Genomic DNA, 21,177 nt, shown 5'->3' with positions numbered 1-21,177 from the left:
TGTTGTGTGATGCAGTTCATTGTGTTAAACAGGTACATCATAAAACCTGTCTAACTTACAAGGTACCAAGTGATCTTAAGACATTTTGCTAGTTTACAGAGATGACATACAATGTAATACTTCGAGAGGAAGTGGAGATGAAATGTAATGTTATTTACATTAAAAAAAATAAATAAATAAAGGATTCATTAAACAAATGACATCCCAGGCACTTTTCTCTGTGCTTCATTGAGGGTGTATTTCCCACAGATCCCTTTTTTTGTTTTTTTTTTGTTTTTTTTTTACAAGTGGTAACTTGTTGTGTATGCCAAGGCCACAGCTGTCCAGTGCAGACCTGTACATTTTGTGACTGTGCTGTGCATGCATGTTTGTTACAAGCTTAATATTTTTTTCCAAGCAAAGTTAAAGTAGTATTTTATACAAATCTAAATTAGGTCCACCTGCAGTACAGGCACTTTAGAACTGAAACAGGCATCTTGCTTTGTTGCTGTAGGTGTTAAAGCATAACCCCGCCCCCCACAAATGTGTACTAGTGATATGTCCAAAACATTGAACAATATTCTGGACCAAAGTAAAATGCAGGTGATATATATATATATATATATATATATATATATATATATATATATATATATATATATATATATATATAGATAGATATAGATATAGATATAGATATACAGTGCCTTGCGAAAGTATTCGGCCCCCTTGAACTTTGCGACCTTTTGCCACATTTCAGGCTTCAAACATAAAGATATGAAACTGTAATTTTTTGTGAAGAATCAACAACAAGTGGGACACAATCATAAAGTGGAACGAAATTTATTGGATATTTCAAACTTTTTTAACAAATAAAAAACTGAAAAATTGGGCGTGCAAAATTATTCAGCCCCTTTACTTTCAGTGCAGCAAACTCTCTCCAGAAGTTCAGTGAGGATCTCTGAATGATCCAATGTTGACCTAAATGACTAATGATGATAAATAGAATCCACCTGTGTGTAATCAAGTCTCCGTATAAATGCACCTGCACTGTGATAGTCTCAGAGGTCCGTTTAAAGCGCAGAGAGCATCATGAAGAACAAGGAACACACCAGGCAGGTCCGAGATACTGTTGTGGAGAAGTTTAAAGCCGGATTTGGATACAAAAAGATTTCCCAAGCTTTAAACATCCCAAGGAGCACTGTGCAAGCGATAATATTGAAATGGAAGGAGTATCAGACCACTGCAAATCTACCAAGACCTGGCCGTCCCTCTAAACTTTCAGCTCATACAAGGAGAAGACTGATCAGAGATGCAGCCAAGAGGCCCATGATCACTCTGGATGAACTGCAGAGATCTACAGCTGAGGTGGGAGACTCTGTCCATAGGACAACAATCAGTCGTATACTGCACAAATCTGGCCTTTATGGAAGAGTGGCAAGAAGAAAGCCATTTCTTAAAGATATCCATAAAAAGTGTTGTTTACAGTTTGCCACCAGCCACCTGGGAGACACACCAAACATGTGGAAGAAGGTGCTCTGGTCAGATGAAACCAAAATCGAACTTTTTGGCAACAATGCAAAACGTTATGTTTGGCGTAAAAGCAACACAGCTCATCACCCTGAACACACCATCCCCACTGTCAAACATGGTGGTGGCAGCATCATGGTTTGGGCCTGCTTTTCTTCAGCAGGGACAGGGAAGATGGTTAAAATTGATGGGAAGATGGATGGAGCCAAATACAGGACCATTCTGGAAGAAAACCTGATGGAGTCTGCAAAAGACCTGAGACTGGGATGGAGATTTGTCTTCCAACAAGACAATGATCCAAAACATAAAGCAAAATCTACAATGGAATGGTTCACAAATAAACATATCCAGGTGTTAGAATGGCCAAGTCAAAGTCCAGACCTGAATCCAATCGAGAATCTGTGGAAAGAACTGAAAACTGCTGTTCACAAATGCTCTCCATCCAACCTCACTGAGCTCGAGCTGTTTTGCAAGGAGGAATGGGCAAAAATTTCAGTCTCTCGATGTGCAAAACTGATAGAGACATACCCCAAGCGACTTACAGCTGTAATCGCAGCAAAAGGTGGCGCTACAAAGTATTAACTTAAGGGGGCTGAATAATTTTGCACGCCCAATTATTCAGTTTTTTATTTGTTAAAAAAGTTTGAAATATCCAATAAATTTCGTTCCACTTCATGATTGTGTCCCACTTGTTGATTCTTCACAAAAAATTACAGTTTCATATCTTTATGTTTGAAGCCTGAAATGTGGCAAAAGGTCGCAAAGTTCAAGGGGGCCGAATACTTTCGCAAGGCACTGTATATATATATTCATCGAAAGTTTACATACCCCAATGGAAATTTATAAATTTCTAGAAATTTCCTCAAACAAATTATAGGAAAAATCTTTTGTAGCAAAAGTTTTGCTTTTGTGGGGATGAGGAAAAAAGTTACAAGAAATAATGTCTACAATTATTTATTTCAGCAAAACTCCAAAAGTGCTAATTAAAAATATTCATACCCTGACAGGATAATTAAATTAATAGCTAGTTGAGGCACCTTTAGCAAATAATAACCTCTTTTAAACAATTAGGATATTTGTCAAATTAGCTTTTGGCATGATTTTGGCAGAACTCATATCCAGCATTCAAATGTCATTTTGCAAACTTTAAGCGATTGTCCTTGTGACATTTTCGTAAGAGTGGCTTTTCCCTTGGCCTGCGACCATTGACACCTTCACCATGCAATACTCGACCAATGGTGGAAATGGAAACCCCAGTCCCACTTGCAGCCAATTCACTTTGAATATCTTTGGCAGTCAATCTCGGATTGTTATTAACCTTCCTCACAATTCTTCTACTTGTTCTTGGTGAAATAACCTTCTTTCTTCCAGACTGAGGGAGTGTTGTGACAGTACCATGAGTCTGGTACTTATTGATGTTGAAATTGGGATACTCAAATGCTTGGAAATCTTCTTGTATCCTTCTCAAGCTTTATGACAATAAATACATTTTCTGCCTAAGGTCTTCAGATAGCTATTTTTCCCCATATTGACTTATTGGTAATGACAGCAATCATCCTATGTCTAACCCTTTTATACTCTCCTAGAATGTTCACCTACAATCCAGCATTTTCTAGACTTCTCTAGAATTAGGTTCTGCATTATCACATTGAAATTTCTAGCACCTTGTAGACAATACTATCATATCAAAGGGTATGAATGCTTTTGAATTAGCATTTTTTTAGTTTTTCAAAAAAACTGCTAAAATAAATAATTGTATAAATCTATTTCTTGTAACTTTTTCCTCATCCACAAAAGCAAAACTTTTGCTACAAAAGATTTTTCCTGAAATTCTTTGTTTTGAGGAATTTAGAAATGATAAGTTTCCATTGGGGTATGTAAACTTTTACACACACACACACACACAGACAAAGACAGAGAGAGACATAAATAAAATATATACAAAAAAAATAAAAAAAATTAGATTCATTTAATTTTCCAAGAGAAACAGCATCCACATCCATACCATAAAGTCAAATTGAACAGACAATTAAAAAAAAAAAACTTCAAATTTACCTGTCTCCATAGGCTCCACCTCCTGTTTGATTTTGATCTCTGGGAAGGCGCAGCTGACAGCTGAGGCTGCTGTGCTACTCACTGCTGGTTGGGTGGGAGGGGTCACTACGTTGGCCATTGATGCAGGGATGGGCGGGGTCACAGCCATGGCTGCTGGAAGTGTTGACAGAGCCGCTGTTGGCTGGGAAGGAGGAGCAGCCGCCGTCAAGATGGCTGAAATAGTCTGCGAGGGGTGCTGGGGAGGGGCCGGGACTGTCTGCTGCTCGCTGCTCTGATTGGACAAAGCCTCTACTTGGATCTCCGGTTTTGGTTTTGCTCTGCAAATAAATTCAAAGAAATTAGATCAAAAACACTTCAGGACCCCTGAGCCATCAAAATAAATCTGCAGCTTCCCTTTCTTTTCAGTAAATACATTTTAATCTGCAAAAATACAAAATATATTTTGGAATACATTTAAAATGTACTTAAAATGCTGTGAAGATAGTTAAGAAAACTACAGACAGTATGTCACCATGATAAATATCCCACAGTCAAGGACATAAGCACCATATTACAGGTGCAAGTGTCATGAAAAAGATAAATCAATATAACCTTCACTTACAGCATATGTTGAGTAATGTATAACAAAATCAGAGCCCAGAACACAGGAAAAAGTAGATCACAATGATCTCAGGTGCTCAAGAATGTGTGCCAAACCACATTTTGTCAAGTGGATCCTAAAATAATCATGTCAACTGATTTTCATGGACTACAGTTCATCTTTCTTTTCAATATAAAAGTAGTACACACTTAGTGCTGGAGAAGGGGCTTTTGGTATTGTAGACAAGTCATATACCATTAACTTGATCCCAGGTTATCTTTTTGAAGCCTTACATAAAAGACAAAAGGAAAAGCACTAACCCCCAGCTCCCAATCCCTTACCCTGCCGGTCGTGGTGACCCAGACGCGCTCCTCATAGTGCTGTCTATCCGTGGGCTAGTTGCTTCACCTGCCTGCGCTGGGATCAGGCTTTTACGTACCGCAGACCTGGAAAACAACAACAGATCAAATATCAACCACTTTCTATTTCACAAAGTTTTACAGTACAACAGGGTGGGAAGTTGAGTTTATCCTCCGCAAATTCACCCCAGATTTTGCCGAGTCACGATACCCAGATCACAAACTATTCTCAGCACCTACAAGTGTAGGCATTTCTATTCTGCTGTCTTGCTACCTCTATCCTTGAAGATGTACAACTCCTTTATCCCTTCGTCAGTAGCACGGGATAAAAATGCACTCCAGCGTCTTTAAAAATGAACAGATTTCATAACTCTTTGAAGACTATGGGATATCCTTACGTGATTAAACTTAAATCGCTTACCTTTATTTTAATACCAAAAACATCCTTTTGTGTTGCATTTGCACCCTGTTCCATATTCCTGGGTTACTAAAATCTAGGTTTTTCACATAGCACTATCACAGCTCCCTCTTACTGGCAGATTAGATTGAGTTGCGGGAGAGCTGAGGGAGATGTAGAAGCAGTGTACTGCTTCTAAAATTACAGATTTATCCCTAAACATGCGTTTGTTTAGCCAAGTCCATATGGTGTATAATACATTAGTTTCCAATGGCACTATTTGATAACTGCATTCTTTACAGTACCCTGCTTATTACCCGATACAGTACAGTACTGAACAAACATATTCAGTGAGCAAATAGGCATGTATTTCATATACTGTATAGGCTACCATGCACAGAATACTTGCAGAATATAGTGCAGAGGTGCAGGGGACTTGACTACGGCATGCTTTACAGTAGCCTGGTTATTACCTCCTATAGTAAATTAAGCTGCGAGTTTAAAAAAAAAATGTATTTATATACCAGTCTGCCTCTACTGCGCTGCCCCCGTAGAATTGAGAGTAAATGGTACTCCACTCCCCTTTACAGGACTTTGTGCTTTTGCTACAGTTACAATTTTCCATTTATAGGACTTCAGAACCACTACAATGAGTATTGCATTTTACTGTGCTGTATCCTTGGATTATTCGCCATACTGATCGTGTAGAAAGCGAAAGCAGGTGTACACATTCATTAAAAACATTGAAAACTCATTTTAGACATCTGAGACCTACAACCTCCATTTCTCAAGGTGTTTGTAACACTGAGGTTCTGCTGTACTTTATATTGGTGTTTGTAGCATATTAAAGGCATTTACTGTTGATAGCCCCTTTTTATTTTTAAATGCTTAGCACTTTAAAAACAGTCATTCAACACAGAACTGTTTACATAACATAAACCGGTTTTTTGTCATTCTATTGCTTTGAATTTTAAAGTTAACGCTGTTTATGCAAGCCCAATTAATACTCTGGGAGAATTCAAATGATCCCCCTCAAGATGTGGTTACGCCAAAGTGATAAAATTACCTACTGGGGGGAGGGGGGGTACATTCTTCTGGCTAGCAGCTGTATAATACGACATGACCTTTATTGGCTTTGTAGTATTCAATTTCCAGACACAGGATTCAAGGCTTGCAGGCACATTTAGACTCTGCAAGATCTTGGTCCTGGGTCGTCTTACAGATGAGATACAATCATTCTCCATTTTTTTTTTTTTTTACAAATTCTAATGTAAACTTTTAGCCTTCATGCCGATCACACGTACCATTTCAAATCTGAGACTGACAGCAAGCAGGGATCTGAACCCACATTCTGATACTAGAGAAGCTTTAGAATCCTTGCAGCTGATCTAGGGAGGGCACTGCTTACCCCTCATTGGTGGGTTTCTTGCGGAGAATGCTGGGGCGCGGGGAGGAAACCAGTGTTGGCACATTAGTGCTGCCGCCCTGTGGGTGAGTCTGCACCACTGTGGTGGCGCCTGCTGGAGTTGCACTGAACGTGTTGCTGATGGGGTTGGCAACAAGAGTGGAACCATCTGCCAAAACCACTATGGAGAGATGAAGAAGTAAGAAAGAACGTTGAACATTGGTAACTCTGGTCCTCCAGAGGCCTACAAGATTAGGCATCTATAATTGCTGATAACATGCAAACCTCCTGCAGTAAACGGAGTAGTAAATGATAAATGCACTGCTTGACACTAGTTTGCCTTCCAGCTTATAGATCACAGCCATTACCCAGATGACTTCTTTGCAATATAAGTTCTTGAAGTTACCTGACTTAGCCTCAGTCTGCTGCGAGCCGATTGGTGCTGTCTGGATTCCCTGGGTGCCAATTGGTGCTGCAGGATGGAGCCCCTGCGTTCCTATTGGAGCTGGCTGAATTCCCTGTGTACCCAATGTTGCAGTCTGGATTCCCTGTGTGCCGATTGCTGCAGCCTGGAGCCCCAAGCGATGGGAAGCTTCAACTGTCATTAGCTGCACAGGGTTGAGGTGGACCCCTACACCAGCCTGAGCAGGGATGGCTGAACTGGGAGCTTGAGCAGAAACTGACCAAAGGGAAGAGATTAAACAGTTATGAAGTTTTGATTACACATTTATACAAATGATCCCCCTTGCAAAGGGGAGGTGGTCTCCTTACCTGGAAACTGGCGGATGGTGGAGACAGAGCTGGTAATGGGTGTGTAGGTGTGAGCCAGGGGATATGCAGATGGATTGTACTGGAAGTATTGGAACTGCACTGGCATAGGCACTGGCACTGGCATAGGCTGCCTGCAAAACAGAGAGCAATGTTTGAAACCCTGAAGTAAGACAGGTATGGACTTATTTTGGACACATTAAAAAGACCACAATTTAACCCTTTGCTGCCGACATTAAAAGATATTTCATGTCATATCTCGGCCGTCCAATCACCAATCTTGTTTTGTTTTTTTTACATGGGTCACAGCCATGACTACGGGCTATGTCTCTATATAATCGGTTTAGGGCTTGGATGGGTGGGACGTATAATATTAATTACGAAGACGTGTCACAGACACCACCATTTTAGCTGTGTTCACTGCAGATTCTTATAGACACTCGTCCATTTAAAACATGTTACTCCAGTTCTACAAGTCCAGGAGTGCTTATTTGAAAGGTAAGTACTTGGATTAATTAGCCGCCTTGTTATTTATTTGTAAACTTTATATCTGCTTTAAAAAAAAACAAACAAACATTTCAAAAAACTTTTTTTTTTGTCTGTGTGTGTGCGCATGACTAGGAGACGACTTTATATAGATACACTACACAAGACTAACTACTATACCAGCATCAGATCATTTATTTTTATTATTTTTAAATTACACATATTTATTGTTTTCCTTTTTTGAAATTGTTTCTGCTCAGGAGATAGATGGAGGCAAAACAAAACAATTGCATCTGATGCCTAAATAGCAGTCGGGTCATTTTTACTATTATTACTTTACTTTTTCTATGTCTTTGTTTCTGTGTGAATAAAAGGATGGAGTCATTATTTAGCTATTGTTATTATTGTTATTATTATTATTATTATTATTATTATTATTATTTAACTTACTTTGTTTGCGTGCGATTTATTTATTCTTATCAAAGTTTTGTCGAAGACTGTACCAATACTTGTAAGTTGCTTCTTATTTAATAAATTTAAAAAAATAATGTTATTACTCAACATCGAGTGGTATTTCTTTATTTTTGTGACCTCTATACTCAAATAAATATACTTTTATCACAAACAGGGCAAAAATGTTTTCAGTCTCAGTTTTTGGAAAGTCTTAGGAGGTGGTCTGCATTTGCCATTTCAGAGGTTGTTTTTCATTAAAAAAATAAATAAATAAATACCATGCATCATAAAACCTTGTGTAGCTCTGCAACTGTGCAAGATTTAATTTCTGATTTGAAAATTGCGCAGATCCTGTAATCGCTACATTGGCAGTTTAAAAATATTTTGGGAGGTGTGGCTTATATGAAAAAAATAATACATTCTACAACAAAAAAATAAGATCATTGGAAACAACTACTTAATGCTTTCTGTAGATATACTGGGTTTTAATTTCTGATTTAAGTTTGCCAAACTAAGTGCTGAAACAAAGTGGTCATATTCATGCCCATGTATGGCCAGTCTCCTTAGGCAGTAAAGGGTTAACACATCAAACTACAGGACTTGTGCAGCCGACATGTGTAACATGAATGTTATGTGCTCTCTGCCAGCATTTCTTTTATATTAGAGTTCTCACAAGCTGTTTTCTCCTTTACTTTTTGATATTTCACATTTGAGATCCAACACATTTTTTAAATGGATTGCTCCCAAGGTTCCAACTGCTTTTGGTAGACAAAGAACATTTATGAACGAGGAGGCCATTCGTTCCACCCAAGCTTGTCCGGTTCCTAGAAGGGTCTTAAAGGACAGGTAGCCTATTCCATACCCTCACCACTCTGTGTGAAGAACCATCTCTTATAAGTATCTCCACTTCATTTCATACCTTTTCAATTGACCTGCATTTAACACTTTGTTTTGTCGTTCGGATTCTCTGCTGCAGATGGCTGGAATACCTTTCAAAACTACTTTAGTATCTGTAGATCTCTTTAGCCAAAATGTACACATTACCACCCGCTTTACTGTAACATTTGTCTGGAATGCTGGATACCGTCTTACTTTTCTGTCTCTGTATCTGTCTAATTTTTAAAGTTGCTGGATCTTTGCAAGCCTCTTGGGCAGGTTGTCATTGAAAGTGAGAATTGGTTCTCAACCGACTTGGTCGGTCGGTTGATTGATTGGTCGATTGATTGATTGATTGATTGATTGATTGAAGAAAAGCCTACCTGTTGTCATTTCTGGCCTCCATTGCAACTGGGTTTGGCGATGACCTATGACCTGAAATGGGAATGAGGTTGCCTCTTTCGCCTTGGTAATCAGGCTGGATCCGGGGAGAAGTATGAGCAATGGGCTGAGGGACCACCTTAGCTGTTAACAAGAGAAATTCATTCAATTGATATACAGTGCCTATAGTAAGTATTCACCCCCCTTGGACGTTTTCACAGTTTGTTGTGTTATAACCTGAAATCTTGATGCATTTAAATGGGATTTTTTTTTCCTTTGATTTACACAACCTACTCAACAATTTCAATGTGTGAAAAAACAAAATCAATTAAAAATAAAAACCTGAAAAGTCTTCATTAAATAAGTATTCACCCCCTTTGCCATGACAATTCTAAGTAAGCTCAGGTGCAACCAATTGCTTTCAGAATTCACACAATAAATGAAATGGACTCCATCTGTGTGCAATAAAAGTGGTTTACATGATTTCAGATTAAATACACCTGTCTCTGTAAGGTCCCACAGTTGGGTAGTGCATTCAAAGCAAAGATACTATCATGAAGCCCAAAGAGCTTTCAAAACAACTCCGGGATAAAGTTGTGGAAAGGCACAGATCAGGGGAGGGGTATAAAAAGATTTCAAAGGCATTGAATATCCCTTCAAGCACAGTCAAGTCGATCATTAAGAAGTAGAAGGTATACGGCACCACCCAGAGTCTGCTTACACCAGGCCGTCCTCCCAGCCGAGTAAGAAGGGCATTGGTCAGAGAAGCCAGCAAGAGGCCAATGGCAGCTCTGAAAGACCTACAGCGTTCCATGGCTGAGATGGAAGAAACTGTCCATGTGTCAACAATAGCTCAGGTACTCCACAAATCTGGCCTGTATGGAAGAGTGGCAAGAAGGAAGTCATTTCTGAAAAAAGCCCATGCAAAAAGGCATGTGAGAGACTCTGAAAAGATGTGGGAAAAGATTATTTGGTCCAATGAAACAAAAATGGAACTATTTGGCCTACATGCAAAGCGTTATGTCTGGCGCAAACTCAACACAGCACATCACCCAGGTAACACCATCCCTACTGTGAAGCATCGTGGTGTCAGCATCATGCTATGGGGATGCTTTTCATCGGCAGGGACTGGGAAGCTTGTCAGGGTTGAGGGCAAAATGGATGAAGCTAAATACAGGCAAATCCTTGGGGAAAACCTGCTTCAGTTTGCAAAAGACCTGAGACTGGGACGGAGATTTACCTTTCAGTAGGACAATGACCCCAAGCACTCAGCCAAAGCGACACTGGAGTGGCTTAAAAACAAGAAAGTGAATGTCCTAGAGTTGCCCAGTCAAAGCCCGGACTTGAATCCGATTGAGAATCTGTGGCAAGACTTGAAGATTGCTGTCCACCAACGATCCCCATCCAACTTGACAGAGCTTGAACAATTTTGCCGAGAAGAATGGGCGAATATTGCACGATCCAGATGTGCAAACCTTATAGAGACTTACCCCAAAAGACTCACAGCTTTAATTGCTGCTAAAGGTGGTTCTACCAAGTATTGACTCAGGGGGGTGAATACTTATCTAACCAAGACATTTCAGTTTGTATTTTTTTTTATTTTTAATTAACTGTTTCACAATCAAAATTCTCTTGCCTCTTGTGTTGAGTAGGTTGTGTAAATCAAAAGGAAAAAAAATCCCATTTAAATGCATCAAGATTTCAGGTTGTAACACAACAAACTGTGAAAACGTTCAAGGGGGGTGAATACTTACTATAGGCACTGTAGTACATCAAGTAGGATTCAACTTTTTAAAAATCAAACTGTTACATACCAAAATGAAAGAATTACACCGCTATAGCATTCTTTTATATAAAATGGCAACATTTGGGTGTCTAGCAGTTTGATGATAAAATAATGATAGATTTCTAGGTGTAAACCGAATAGATCTATTGTGTATAAAACTAAGAATGTTATAGCCAATTCTCCTAAACTGATTTCATGAAGAAATGGCTTTATTTCTTTCAATTGTTCACTTAAGTTAATGGCCAAAAAATATCTCATTTACAATGACTTTCAAATCGGAACATTATCTGTACATTTTAAACGTGTATTTTCATTTAAAAGATATCTGGCACCATTTGGTTAAAGGAATGTTCTGTGTGTTTCATGGTTTGTTACTGTTTCACTTCCTTGCTTCCTTCACCTCATTAGTGTCATTGGGATCAAAGCATGTTCTTCACTGAACAGCAAGTCAATCGGTAGGGGAGGGTACAGGTTGGTTAATGACAGGGAATGGTTGAGAACAATTACTCTCTCAAAGGTGAAAATGACCCAGGAAGTGCATGACCACCTGAGGACTAAGGTTTGCAAACAGATCTATTTAACCTGATGTCATACCAGAATATCATGTTTTAAAATGAAGATACATGTTTGCAATAACTTGTGTTTTTTTTCTTTCAAACCTGCACATTTGAGACCTTTGTAGCAAATGATGGATCACCAGGTAAGGCTTATGGACTGATTTTGTTGGCTCCATTCACTTTAATCTTGACTCGCATTGCACTTACCCACTGGGATTGTGGAGGTTGTGGCTGCTGTTGCATTTGAGGAGTGAGGGGGCATTGTCATGGTTACAATGGTACTGGTTGCAGACTGTGTGTGGGGCATGGAGCCTGGAACAGAGGAAATGGCAAGATCAGGGGACCCTATTAGCTATAGATAATAATACTAATACTAATATTAATAATAATAATAATAATAATAATAATAATAATAATTATTATTATTATTGATTGCCAAAAGTCGCTACATTTCCCAAAAAGATGTACTGTTCAAACAATACAGACCAAGGCTTAAAGAAATGAGATTGGGTTGTGTTCATGGATTTACAATGACTGTAGTACACCTTCACACCAAGCAAAGTTAATGCATTTATTTGTATTATTATAGGCCTTATTGTATTCATTAAAATGAAGCATCAGTATAAAAGGTATCAAAAGAAGGGATGTTGCCTGTACCTACCTGCGGTTGTTGGTGATGGAACAGTATTGGTTGCAAGAATTGGTGCCACTGTAGCTGCAGCAACTGGAGTCACTGTGCTGAAAATTGAGGATTTCTAGAAATAAAAAATAAATACATTTAAAAAAAAAAAAAAGTTGAAGAAGTTGATCAAGGTCTTCAGGAGAAACTACAAAATCAGCAGTGAAATCTAGATTGCATCACTGATGTCTCATTTCAGATTACCTTAAAGCAAAACTGCTGTACCCTATAGTAGGGATGTAAATTTTTATAAATGTTTAAATGCTATGCAGGTGTCACCATTTAAACCATATCTACTTACACAAACTTTACATTACATTCTGATGTATACTGACAGCCCATGCTAGTATTTTCTAAGCAAAGAAACCCTAAATAGCAAACAATGTTAAAAAACGTTTTAACATTGCAGAGACTTAAACTACAAGTAAAAAAAATAAAAAAAACACAACAGGTACACACCAAAGTGCCATTACTCGATTCAAATTTCTGATCTGTTAATTTATGGGAATTAGTTGATTAACCAGTAGATTTATCCGTGCACATTTTTATAACAATCTTATAGCGGCTGTCCTGCGTGCAATACAAAAAAATCTATAGAATCTATATATTAAAAAAAAAAGCCTTTTTAAAAGGCATTTGTATTATTATGTTTATCTTAGTAAATGTCTCTTTGTATTTGTATTGCACTATTGAGATGTACCTGTGCTGGCTCTGTAGGCACAAAGTGAATATACTAAATTTAAACTTTTTTTTTCACATTATATTTCAAAGAACAAAACAAAACCAAGAATAATAATTAAAAAAAAAATAATAAAACACAGCTTACATGTGTTACAGAATCTATCAAAGGCAGATTCCAATACATTGTTATATTAACGCTACTGTTCAGGGAATCGGTGCCACAAATGGGAAATCCTTTTTATTTATTTATTAAATATCCCCTTCTGTAGACAAATTACATAGATAAAGAACTGTTTTATTATTTATTTATTTATTTAACAAATTATTTTCATAAAAGCATACTGGTAAATTAAAGCCTATACATAATTAATTTACACTTATGTGTTCTCTGAATTAATATTGAAAAAAAAAAAAAATTCAGCAACTCCATCCACAGTAATTGTGAATGTTTTTATTTCAAACGATGAAGCACTGAACTTGTGTTTGAGGTACAGCAATTTTGTTTGGCATAATTTACATACCACGGTTCTCAAGTCCGGTTCCTCAAAATAATTCCAAAATGTGGCTTTACCTCGTTCCTTTGTTTACAGATGCAACTTTATTAAATATATTACAAATGTCAGAAAAAAAACGCTTTTCTTACCACTACAGCACGAACACACAGTGCACCAATGAAGCACCAGATCGACCGAGAATAAAACCCACCCGTGTCAATCTTTCTGTTGCACCAATTAGAAAAACTACATGGAGGCAATTGCCAAACCCCTTCCTTTTTATAATATCCGCACTTAATGTTGCACCACAGCAGTCAAACACGCGATGGACTGCTGTATAGGATGATAAACTACTAAAATTAACACATTATAAAATATGTGCTTGGTGAAATATGTTACGTCACCGGTTACACGTCTAGCACATTATTCAACGTTTAACCACTTCTTTAGGAGTTGGTATGTTTAAAATTCCCATTCCTACCCTATAGGTAATGCTGGAAGAAACAAACACACATGAAATGCACAAAGCTACGCAAGTGGGGATCCTCGCTTGACAGTATAGCGCACAGCCCTTGAATGGCAAACTTTTGTTTTGAACTTGGCTTTACTTCGCACCCATCCACTACAAAACAGCCAATTACAGCAACAAATCAGATACCTCTTTTCCACTCGCTATTTCGAACCAAACTGAAGCTCTGGTCTCACAACACATCTGATCTAGCTTGGAGCCGAGCCATTACGTTGTATCAGTCAGTACACTCGAGGAAAACTAATATGGTGTCAAAATGAGAATGCATCAGGGCCTGGTTATTGGGCTTCTTCATAAAGCTGTCACAAACTCTGCTTGACGGAAGTCAGGAGTTGGGGAGATGTTCCAGTTACCTGTGCCATGGTGTGGAGCTGTGGCTTCTGGGCCCCGAGGGCAGGGTGTGAAGGCAGGGTGATGCGTGTGGCTGGGGGAGGATGAATGGTTAGCGATGGTCGCCTGGAAGTAATTAATGCAATTGAAGAATAAATTATTATGTGGAAAAATTAGTGGTGATAAAGTGAAAGTTTACATGAAGTCTGCACTAACAAAATAATTTTATAAAATAAGTCTAGCTGTTGTGGGCTTCCATTCACTAATAAGAACTTTTAGTTTACTTTTTAGCTAACATGTATTTTCATTAAAATAATAATAATAATAATAAATAAATAAATAAATAAATAATAATAACTAGATGGTAACTTTACAAGTAAAGTTGTGGGGCTTGCTTTATTGGGGAAGTGGTCAAAGTAGCTGATTTGTGTCAAAAGTCACATTGTTTACGAACTGTCTCATACTTAGAATGTGCTAGAATTTGAAATTTCTCAAAGTTCTTTGACAGTTAATTCAACAGTAGGAAGTATCCTACTGAAAGAAGTTGATGCAGTTACTAAAACAGCTGTACCTCTTGATTGGTAGACACCATTCCTGTTTTGATTTCATATCTGAATAGCAGAGAAGTAGAGGAAGATATCATACCCTCTAACCTTTTGTCTAGCTTGTTGGGAAAGTGCTCAAAAATTCAGATGTTTATAAAAAGTTAGAGAAAATGTAGTTGATGCGGTTACAAAAACAGCTGTACCTCTTGATTGGTAAAAGTTATTTCTGTTTTAATTTCAGATTTGAATAGCAGAGGAGTAGAGGACGATTCCATATAACTTTTTGTCTTACTTGTTGGGAAAGTGGTCAAAGTAGTTGATTTGTGTCAAAAGTTACATCGTTTACAGTAAATAGAATGTTGGAAGTCTGGGAGTTTTTAAACAATGGGGAGCTTTAGAATGTTGAAAAAAGTCCCATTAAAGTGAATGAAGATGGACAAAAAAAGGACAAAAAGCTTAATAGTTTAAAAAGTATAAAAGATATCAAAAAGTTGTATACAAGCACACTATTCCAGACAGGTCTACACGTTTTAAAGTTTGAACGGTGTCTCTAGCTTAAACAGTGTAAGAGGAGTAGCGTGCCAAAGAATAAGAAGTATGTCGAATATTTAAAGTGGGGACTCTTGCTTCGCAAGCCCCACTAATAATAATAATAATAATAATAATAATAATAATAATAATAATAATAAATCATAATCATCTACATCTGGTACAACACTGGGTGAAAAAATTCTCTATTTGCTTGCCTTCCAGAAAATCTGTTTTTGCTTGACATCCTAGATCGTTTCACTGAGCAGTGTCCTTGGGGTCAAAAAATCTTGCCTGCAAAGCACGTCAGTCATTAGGGCAAGTAACTACTGACCAAAGAAAGCCCAGACAGGGTGGGAAGATTTCACTCTCCAGGTGAAATGATCACGAAAGTGCAATTCTATTTGAAAGCGAGGCCTGCAAACAGAGATTTCTTTAACCTAGTGTAGTACCAGAGATCATGTTTAAATGAAAACCCATGTTAGCTACAACAACCCCCTGCAAATACAAAGGTCGCAACCTCAGATAGTGTTTTTTTTTTTTTAAGGCTCAAATCGTTGAAGAGAAATATTAAGACAATATGGTATTGGTCTTAATCATCCAACAATCTACTGGGAATAGAATTTGGAGATACAGTATGGACACACAAGATTTAAATAATGATGCAATTTATAGAAAAATTGACCATGAGCATTGGTGTAACTTTTTTTTTTTTTTTTTTTGCCAGCGAGACAGACTTTTGTTAAAGGTGTACTTTAGCAACTAATTTGTACAAGCTGTCTGGCACCAGGAGTGTGAATGTCACCACTTGATTTTTGTTTGGCACCGAGGATGAACTCCTTACCCATGCCCTGTGTCGGCTATGTGCGCCGCGGCGGTAGTGATCACTGGAGACTGGGCCCTTGTCGCAGAGACTGTCGCCACAACAGTGGGTGGCACTGCTGTGGATGTGGTCACAGCAGGGCGAGACTGAAACAGACAGAGAGCATGTTCCCTTAATATAGTTTGCCTTAAAAATAAAACATAACAGACTCCTCAGACGTCTAGTTTATGTGGGCAGCAATTCTCCACAACAGCTCAGGAGAACTGAAGGTCGGTGGACATCCTCAGACCCCGTGACCAAATCAATTGCCTCTTTACACCTTGGAACTACAGCGCAGATGTCAACCCTGTAGGTATGCTCACCAGGCACCGCTGGGGTCCGCTGCAGCACATTGAGAAGTAACAGTTCACCCTAACCTGTAGGAGCACCACAGTCAATACGACACTCCTTCTGGAATCCCCAGGGAAGACCAGTGACAGGATGCAAACCTGCACACTAACTATACGAGTCACCCTGCACAACATGCGGACAGTGTTTTACTAGGTGAGCCACCTCGGGGACCCAATAACTGTATACTTTTAAACACACTCAGTATTATCCCAGATCTGTATTGGTTTCGAACAGGACATTTCTGAACAGGTCCTGCAGCGGCCTCACCAAACAGGTGGGTCAATAACTGTGTCACAGCTCCAGCGGAGTAACTAGCAGTACCTGGATTGGCTGGTGGATGATGTGTTGCACTGTGGCTTGTCCTGTCCCGCTGCTGGGTCCAGAGGCTGGTCGCAGCACTGTCGTCACTTTGGAGCTGGACATTACTGCTGCAGCTGCCGCTCCTGAGAACAGAAACGCAGGGGTGAACAAGTCAGTTTACAAAATGGTAGTATAGGGGCATCAAGGTGAACCACAAATGGGGCGTTTCAAATTTTGTAAACATGAAGCAAAATGGAAATGCGAAGAAAGATCTGTATCGGGCTACCAAGTGGCGCATCGGTAAAGGCACTCCGCCCGGGGTGCAGGATGCGCCCTATAGCTTGGAGATCGCCGGTTCGAATCCAAGCTATGCCACTGCCGACCATGGATGGGAGTTCCCAGGGGGAGGCACACAATTGGCCAAGCGCTGCCCGGGCGGGGTAGGGGTTAGGTCGGCTGGGGAGTCCTTGGCTCATCGCACATCAGCGACCCCTGTGGCTGGCTGGCCGCCTGCAGGCCTGGTCGTAGTTCAGAACTGCATGGTCCTCCGACGCTGTAAGTTCTGAATATGGCTGCACAGCGGGCTTGCAGAGTGAAAAAAAGCGGACGGCTGACAGCACTCGTTTCGGAGAACGAGAGTGCTCGTCTTAGTCTCTCCCAAGTTTGTTTGGGAGTTGAGGCGGTGAGCCAGGTTGAATAATAATTGGACATTCCAAAATTATAAGAATTGGAAAAAAATAATAAAAATAATTGTTAAAAAATTTAAAAATAATAGGATCTGTACCATTGATATGTCCAGAGGCTAAAACAAATGGCAGTGAATGGTAGGGTTGGACGATAATGACATTTTCAGTTATCAATTATCGGCTGTAAATTATCACGATAATCATGATTATCGGCTGAAAAAATAACATATGTAAAATGTCTTGGAATTTACCAAATTTAAAGCTATATATACTTGAGCAATATGACAACTGCCTCTACGAGTTTAGAAGAAATAAAACTAGACCATTTTCAAAAAGACCAGCATCTTTAATAAAAGTTATGAAACAATGGCTGGTTATAAAAAAGCACAAATAATATAACCAAATGTTTGTTTGGTTGCTTTTCAACTTTTAAAATATAGGCTACTTATTAAAGAAAGGGTTTAAAAAAAACCAAACAAATTATAAATTGCGATTCAAAAATATCAACTTTTCCACACTGCCTACAGACGGGCTTATTACCTTGCAGATCACTTTCTGTCACTCCAAAAAACTGCCACACAGGACTGATGCTGATTCTTTTTTCTAAAATGTTTTCGGAAGATTTGGTAGTTTCTGCAGTTGCCATCGCCATTAGCTCAAACGTTTGCCTTTACTCAGTGAATCTTATAATTACAGACGCAGCGCGCACAGATCACGTGTTGCGCCTCACGCAGACAGTTAAGTCCTGTCTTAATGCTTCAATGCAGAGTTACTGTTACACACAAGCATATCATAGTGGGTAACGGACGATAAAATGACTATTGATAATTATTTTTCAACGCAATACAATTATCGATGCAAAAACATTATCAATAATATCACGATAATCGATTATTGTTCCAACCCTAGTGAATGGTTTATTTTTACTGGTCAACAGCGGTAATTAAGCTAAGAGTTAATAAAAGAATACAGCAATGTACCAAACAAAAGAATACAATCTCTACACTGATTAAATTAAATCTAGCCACACAGGATCAGGTGACACGGTAAGCCACCTTAGGTCACAAGTCAAAGCGAAGTTGCTATTGCTAGCAAGACTCTAAAAACGACATATCCCACACACCACTGTAGTTTCCGGCACTTTGATCACCATTCAGTACTCGTGGTTGGCAAGACGCTCAGTTATAAGAGCATTAAGAACCAAACAAAAGATTGTATAAAAACTCAAATGTAGTGATTTTGTTTTAGTTTTTTAATCCTATATCTAGTCATGATCGGCAAATTTATTTTATGTACAGTATTTTACATTGTACAGTACATGTCTCCAGGTAGACGCTTGTTAGTAGCAACACCTGGTATGAGCAACCGCCGCTTCAGCAGCATTTCCCTGGGAACACTTTCCTTCCCATTAAAAATCCATTCAGTAACAGTAGCATAGCTGCCGCTTAACAGCAACATTTATGTCGTTGTGACGTCACATCCTCAGCAGTCGCCCTTATGCAGATACCGTAAAAGTTCCATTAAATCGCCCACGAATGCGCCCAAAAGTCTGTACAGTGCGCGTATCAGATTGTTTTACAAGGCAAATTTGTTCACTGCTTGATCATTCCAGCGTTTATTTCCCGCAATGTGTAAAAACAAAAACAAAAAACTGTTTGCTTTAACGTGATCGCAACTAGAAGAAAATACATCTGAATAAGGACCATACAAAAGAACAGACATCAAAAAAGAGCAAGGGAAGTGAATGTAAGTACTGTACAAAGCTTGCTTATTGTATGCTATTATATAGTATCTATTTGTGCAGTTGGCCATTGTTTCCTTCATAATGACAATATTTGATCTCTAAACATGTAGCCTACATTTAAAAAAGTAAAGAAAACAAATGTACCAGAAAGGCTTTGGAAAGTGTCTTAGCTACAAATATACTTGAAGAGAATGTAGCATGTACTGTAGCTGTTTTAAGTATCAGAAAAAGCAGACTGCCTTTGTTCAGACGTCACACTCCTTAACAGCAACCACAGCTTAAGAGCAACTGTGGCAATGTGCTCCGCCCCTGTGTGCATTTCTGTGTTGTATGTTGCGTATGGTGTGTTAATGTTGGTGTATAGTCATTGGTACACAGGATATAAACGGGTCTGTGTTTCACGTGTATTTAAAAATGTATAATTGTCTTTAGGCACGGGATTGCACATCACTGCACGTGCATTTAAAGTAAGTAATATGCGCGCACGAGGTTGCACATAATTAATTCACGTGCTGGGATTCAAGTGAATAATTAATTAGTAATTGAATCCCAGCACAACAGTATAAATAGATGCACATTTCATTCACTCGGGGTTGGGTGTTCGGTGAGTGGAGAACGGGATTGGAGACGGAGGTAATTGTGAATTATAAAAAGAATAGTTAAAGTATCTGCTCACCGTGTTTGTTCGTTTGTCTGTTTACTGTTTAGTCCGTTTTTGTTTATATATTTATTTTGGCGTAAGTGCCGTGTCCTGTTTTGTGTTCTGTGTGTTTAAAACCTTTTTATTTTGCAATAAACCTTCTGAACGCTACCATTGCGTCTCAGTTTCACTCATCACCACCGTCTGTCTGTGTGTTTCTTCCGGGTCTGATGTGTCACTACCAGCCAGCCATGTGACATATGGTGTCAGAGTGGGATAACAGCGCCCCCCAGACTCAGGCCGGAAAGAGTACCGCAGTTTCTTTTGAAAAAAAAAAAAATGACAATGGCAGAAGACGCTAGGAAACTACAGGACTGGATCCTGGACAATGCTGGGCTGGAGGCCCAGTCTATGCCCATAGCCACCCGGATCCTGTGGCTGATAGACAGGGAGCGATTGGAGGCCTATGGGAGGGAACACACCCTAAGCACCTGGGAGGAAGGTGTGGAGTTGGTCCTCAGCTACCTGGAGGCAGCTATAAGTGGAACAGCAGCCCAGGTAGCAGAGTCTCCAGCAGGAGGATTCATGGCCAGCTGCACTTTCCTAGAGATGGGGGAGGAGCCCGAACGTCCTACGCCTGAGTGGGAGGAGCCCGAACGTCCTACGCCTGAGTGGGAGGAGACCGAACGTCCACAGCCCAAAAGGGAGGAGTCGGTGCGTCCACAGCCCAAAAGGGAGGAGTCGGTGCGTCCACAGCCCAAAGAGAGGGAAGTCGGGGCTTCCATAGCCCTAGGACCCAAGCTGCCAGCAGAGGGAGAATGCCTGCTGGTCCCACCTCCACCAGCAGAGGAAGAATGCCTGCTGTCCCCGTGTCCACCAGCAGAGGAAGCATGCCTGTTGGTTCACCTGCTGCTGCCGTCCCGAGAGCTAGAGGGGGAGGAGCCATCGCTGCCATCCCGAGAGCCAGAAGGGGAGGAGTTACAGGCTCAACCCCCTGAATTTTTCTGGGGGGGAGAAGGGCAGGATGCTGGTGTCCCCCAGCAGCCTCTATTTATGCTGCTGAAGGGAGCACGGCACACACCAGCCCAGCCGCCACAGCAGAGGGAGCCAGCACCGCCACAGCCTCCCTCTGAGTGGCCAGCATCAGCCCCATCGCCACTACCTCCACCAGTGTCCCCTGCAAGAGAGGCAGAGCC

General features: G+C 39.7%; 1 protein-coding gene across 6 annotated transcripts in view; it reads right to left on the bottom strand.

Annotated features, from left to right (window-relative positions):
• The window catches only part of LOC117423318 (histone deacetylase complex subunit SAP130-like), a 42,822-nt gene that overhangs the window by 8,005 nt on the left and 13,640 nt on the right, over nucleotides 1-21,177 (bottom strand). For all 6 annotated transcript variants that reach the window (XM_058990058.1, XM_034038865.3, XM_058990057.1 and 3 more), the window contains 11 exons: nucleotides 16,933-17,054; nucleotides 16,243-16,367; nucleotides 14,349-14,451; nucleotides 12,274-12,367; nucleotides 11,820-11,924; nucleotides 9,272-9,413; nucleotides 7,077-7,207; nucleotides 6,712-6,984; nucleotides 6,309-6,486; nucleotides 4,486-4,590; nucleotides 3,565-3,881 (listed from right to left, as the gene is read on the bottom strand). In XM_058990058.1, coding sequence (XP_058846041.1) covers nucleotides 3,565-3,881; nucleotides 4,486-4,590; nucleotides 6,309-6,486; nucleotides 6,712-6,984; nucleotides 7,077-7,207; nucleotides 9,272-9,413; nucleotides 11,820-11,924; nucleotides 12,274-12,367; nucleotides 14,349-14,451; nucleotides 16,243-16,367; nucleotides 16,933-17,054 — 1,695 coding nt within the window. The remainder of the gene's footprint in view (nucleotides 1-3,564; nucleotides 3,882-4,485; nucleotides 4,591-6,308; nucleotides 6,487-6,711; nucleotides 6,985-7,076; nucleotides 7,208-9,271; nucleotides 9,414-11,819; nucleotides 11,925-12,273; nucleotides 12,368-14,348; nucleotides 14,452-16,242; nucleotides 16,368-16,932; nucleotides 17,055-21,177) is intronic.

Source organism: Acipenser ruthenus, chromosome 17 (genome assembly GCF_902713425.1).
Source record: "Acipenser ruthenus chromosome 17, fAciRut3.2 maternal haplotype, whole genome shotgun sequence".
Classification (NCBI taxonomy): domain Eukaryota; kingdom Metazoa; phylum Chordata; class Actinopteri; order Acipenseriformes; family Acipenseridae; genus Acipenser; species Acipenser ruthenus.
This window is presented reverse-complemented; position numbering and strand designations above follow the sequence as displayed.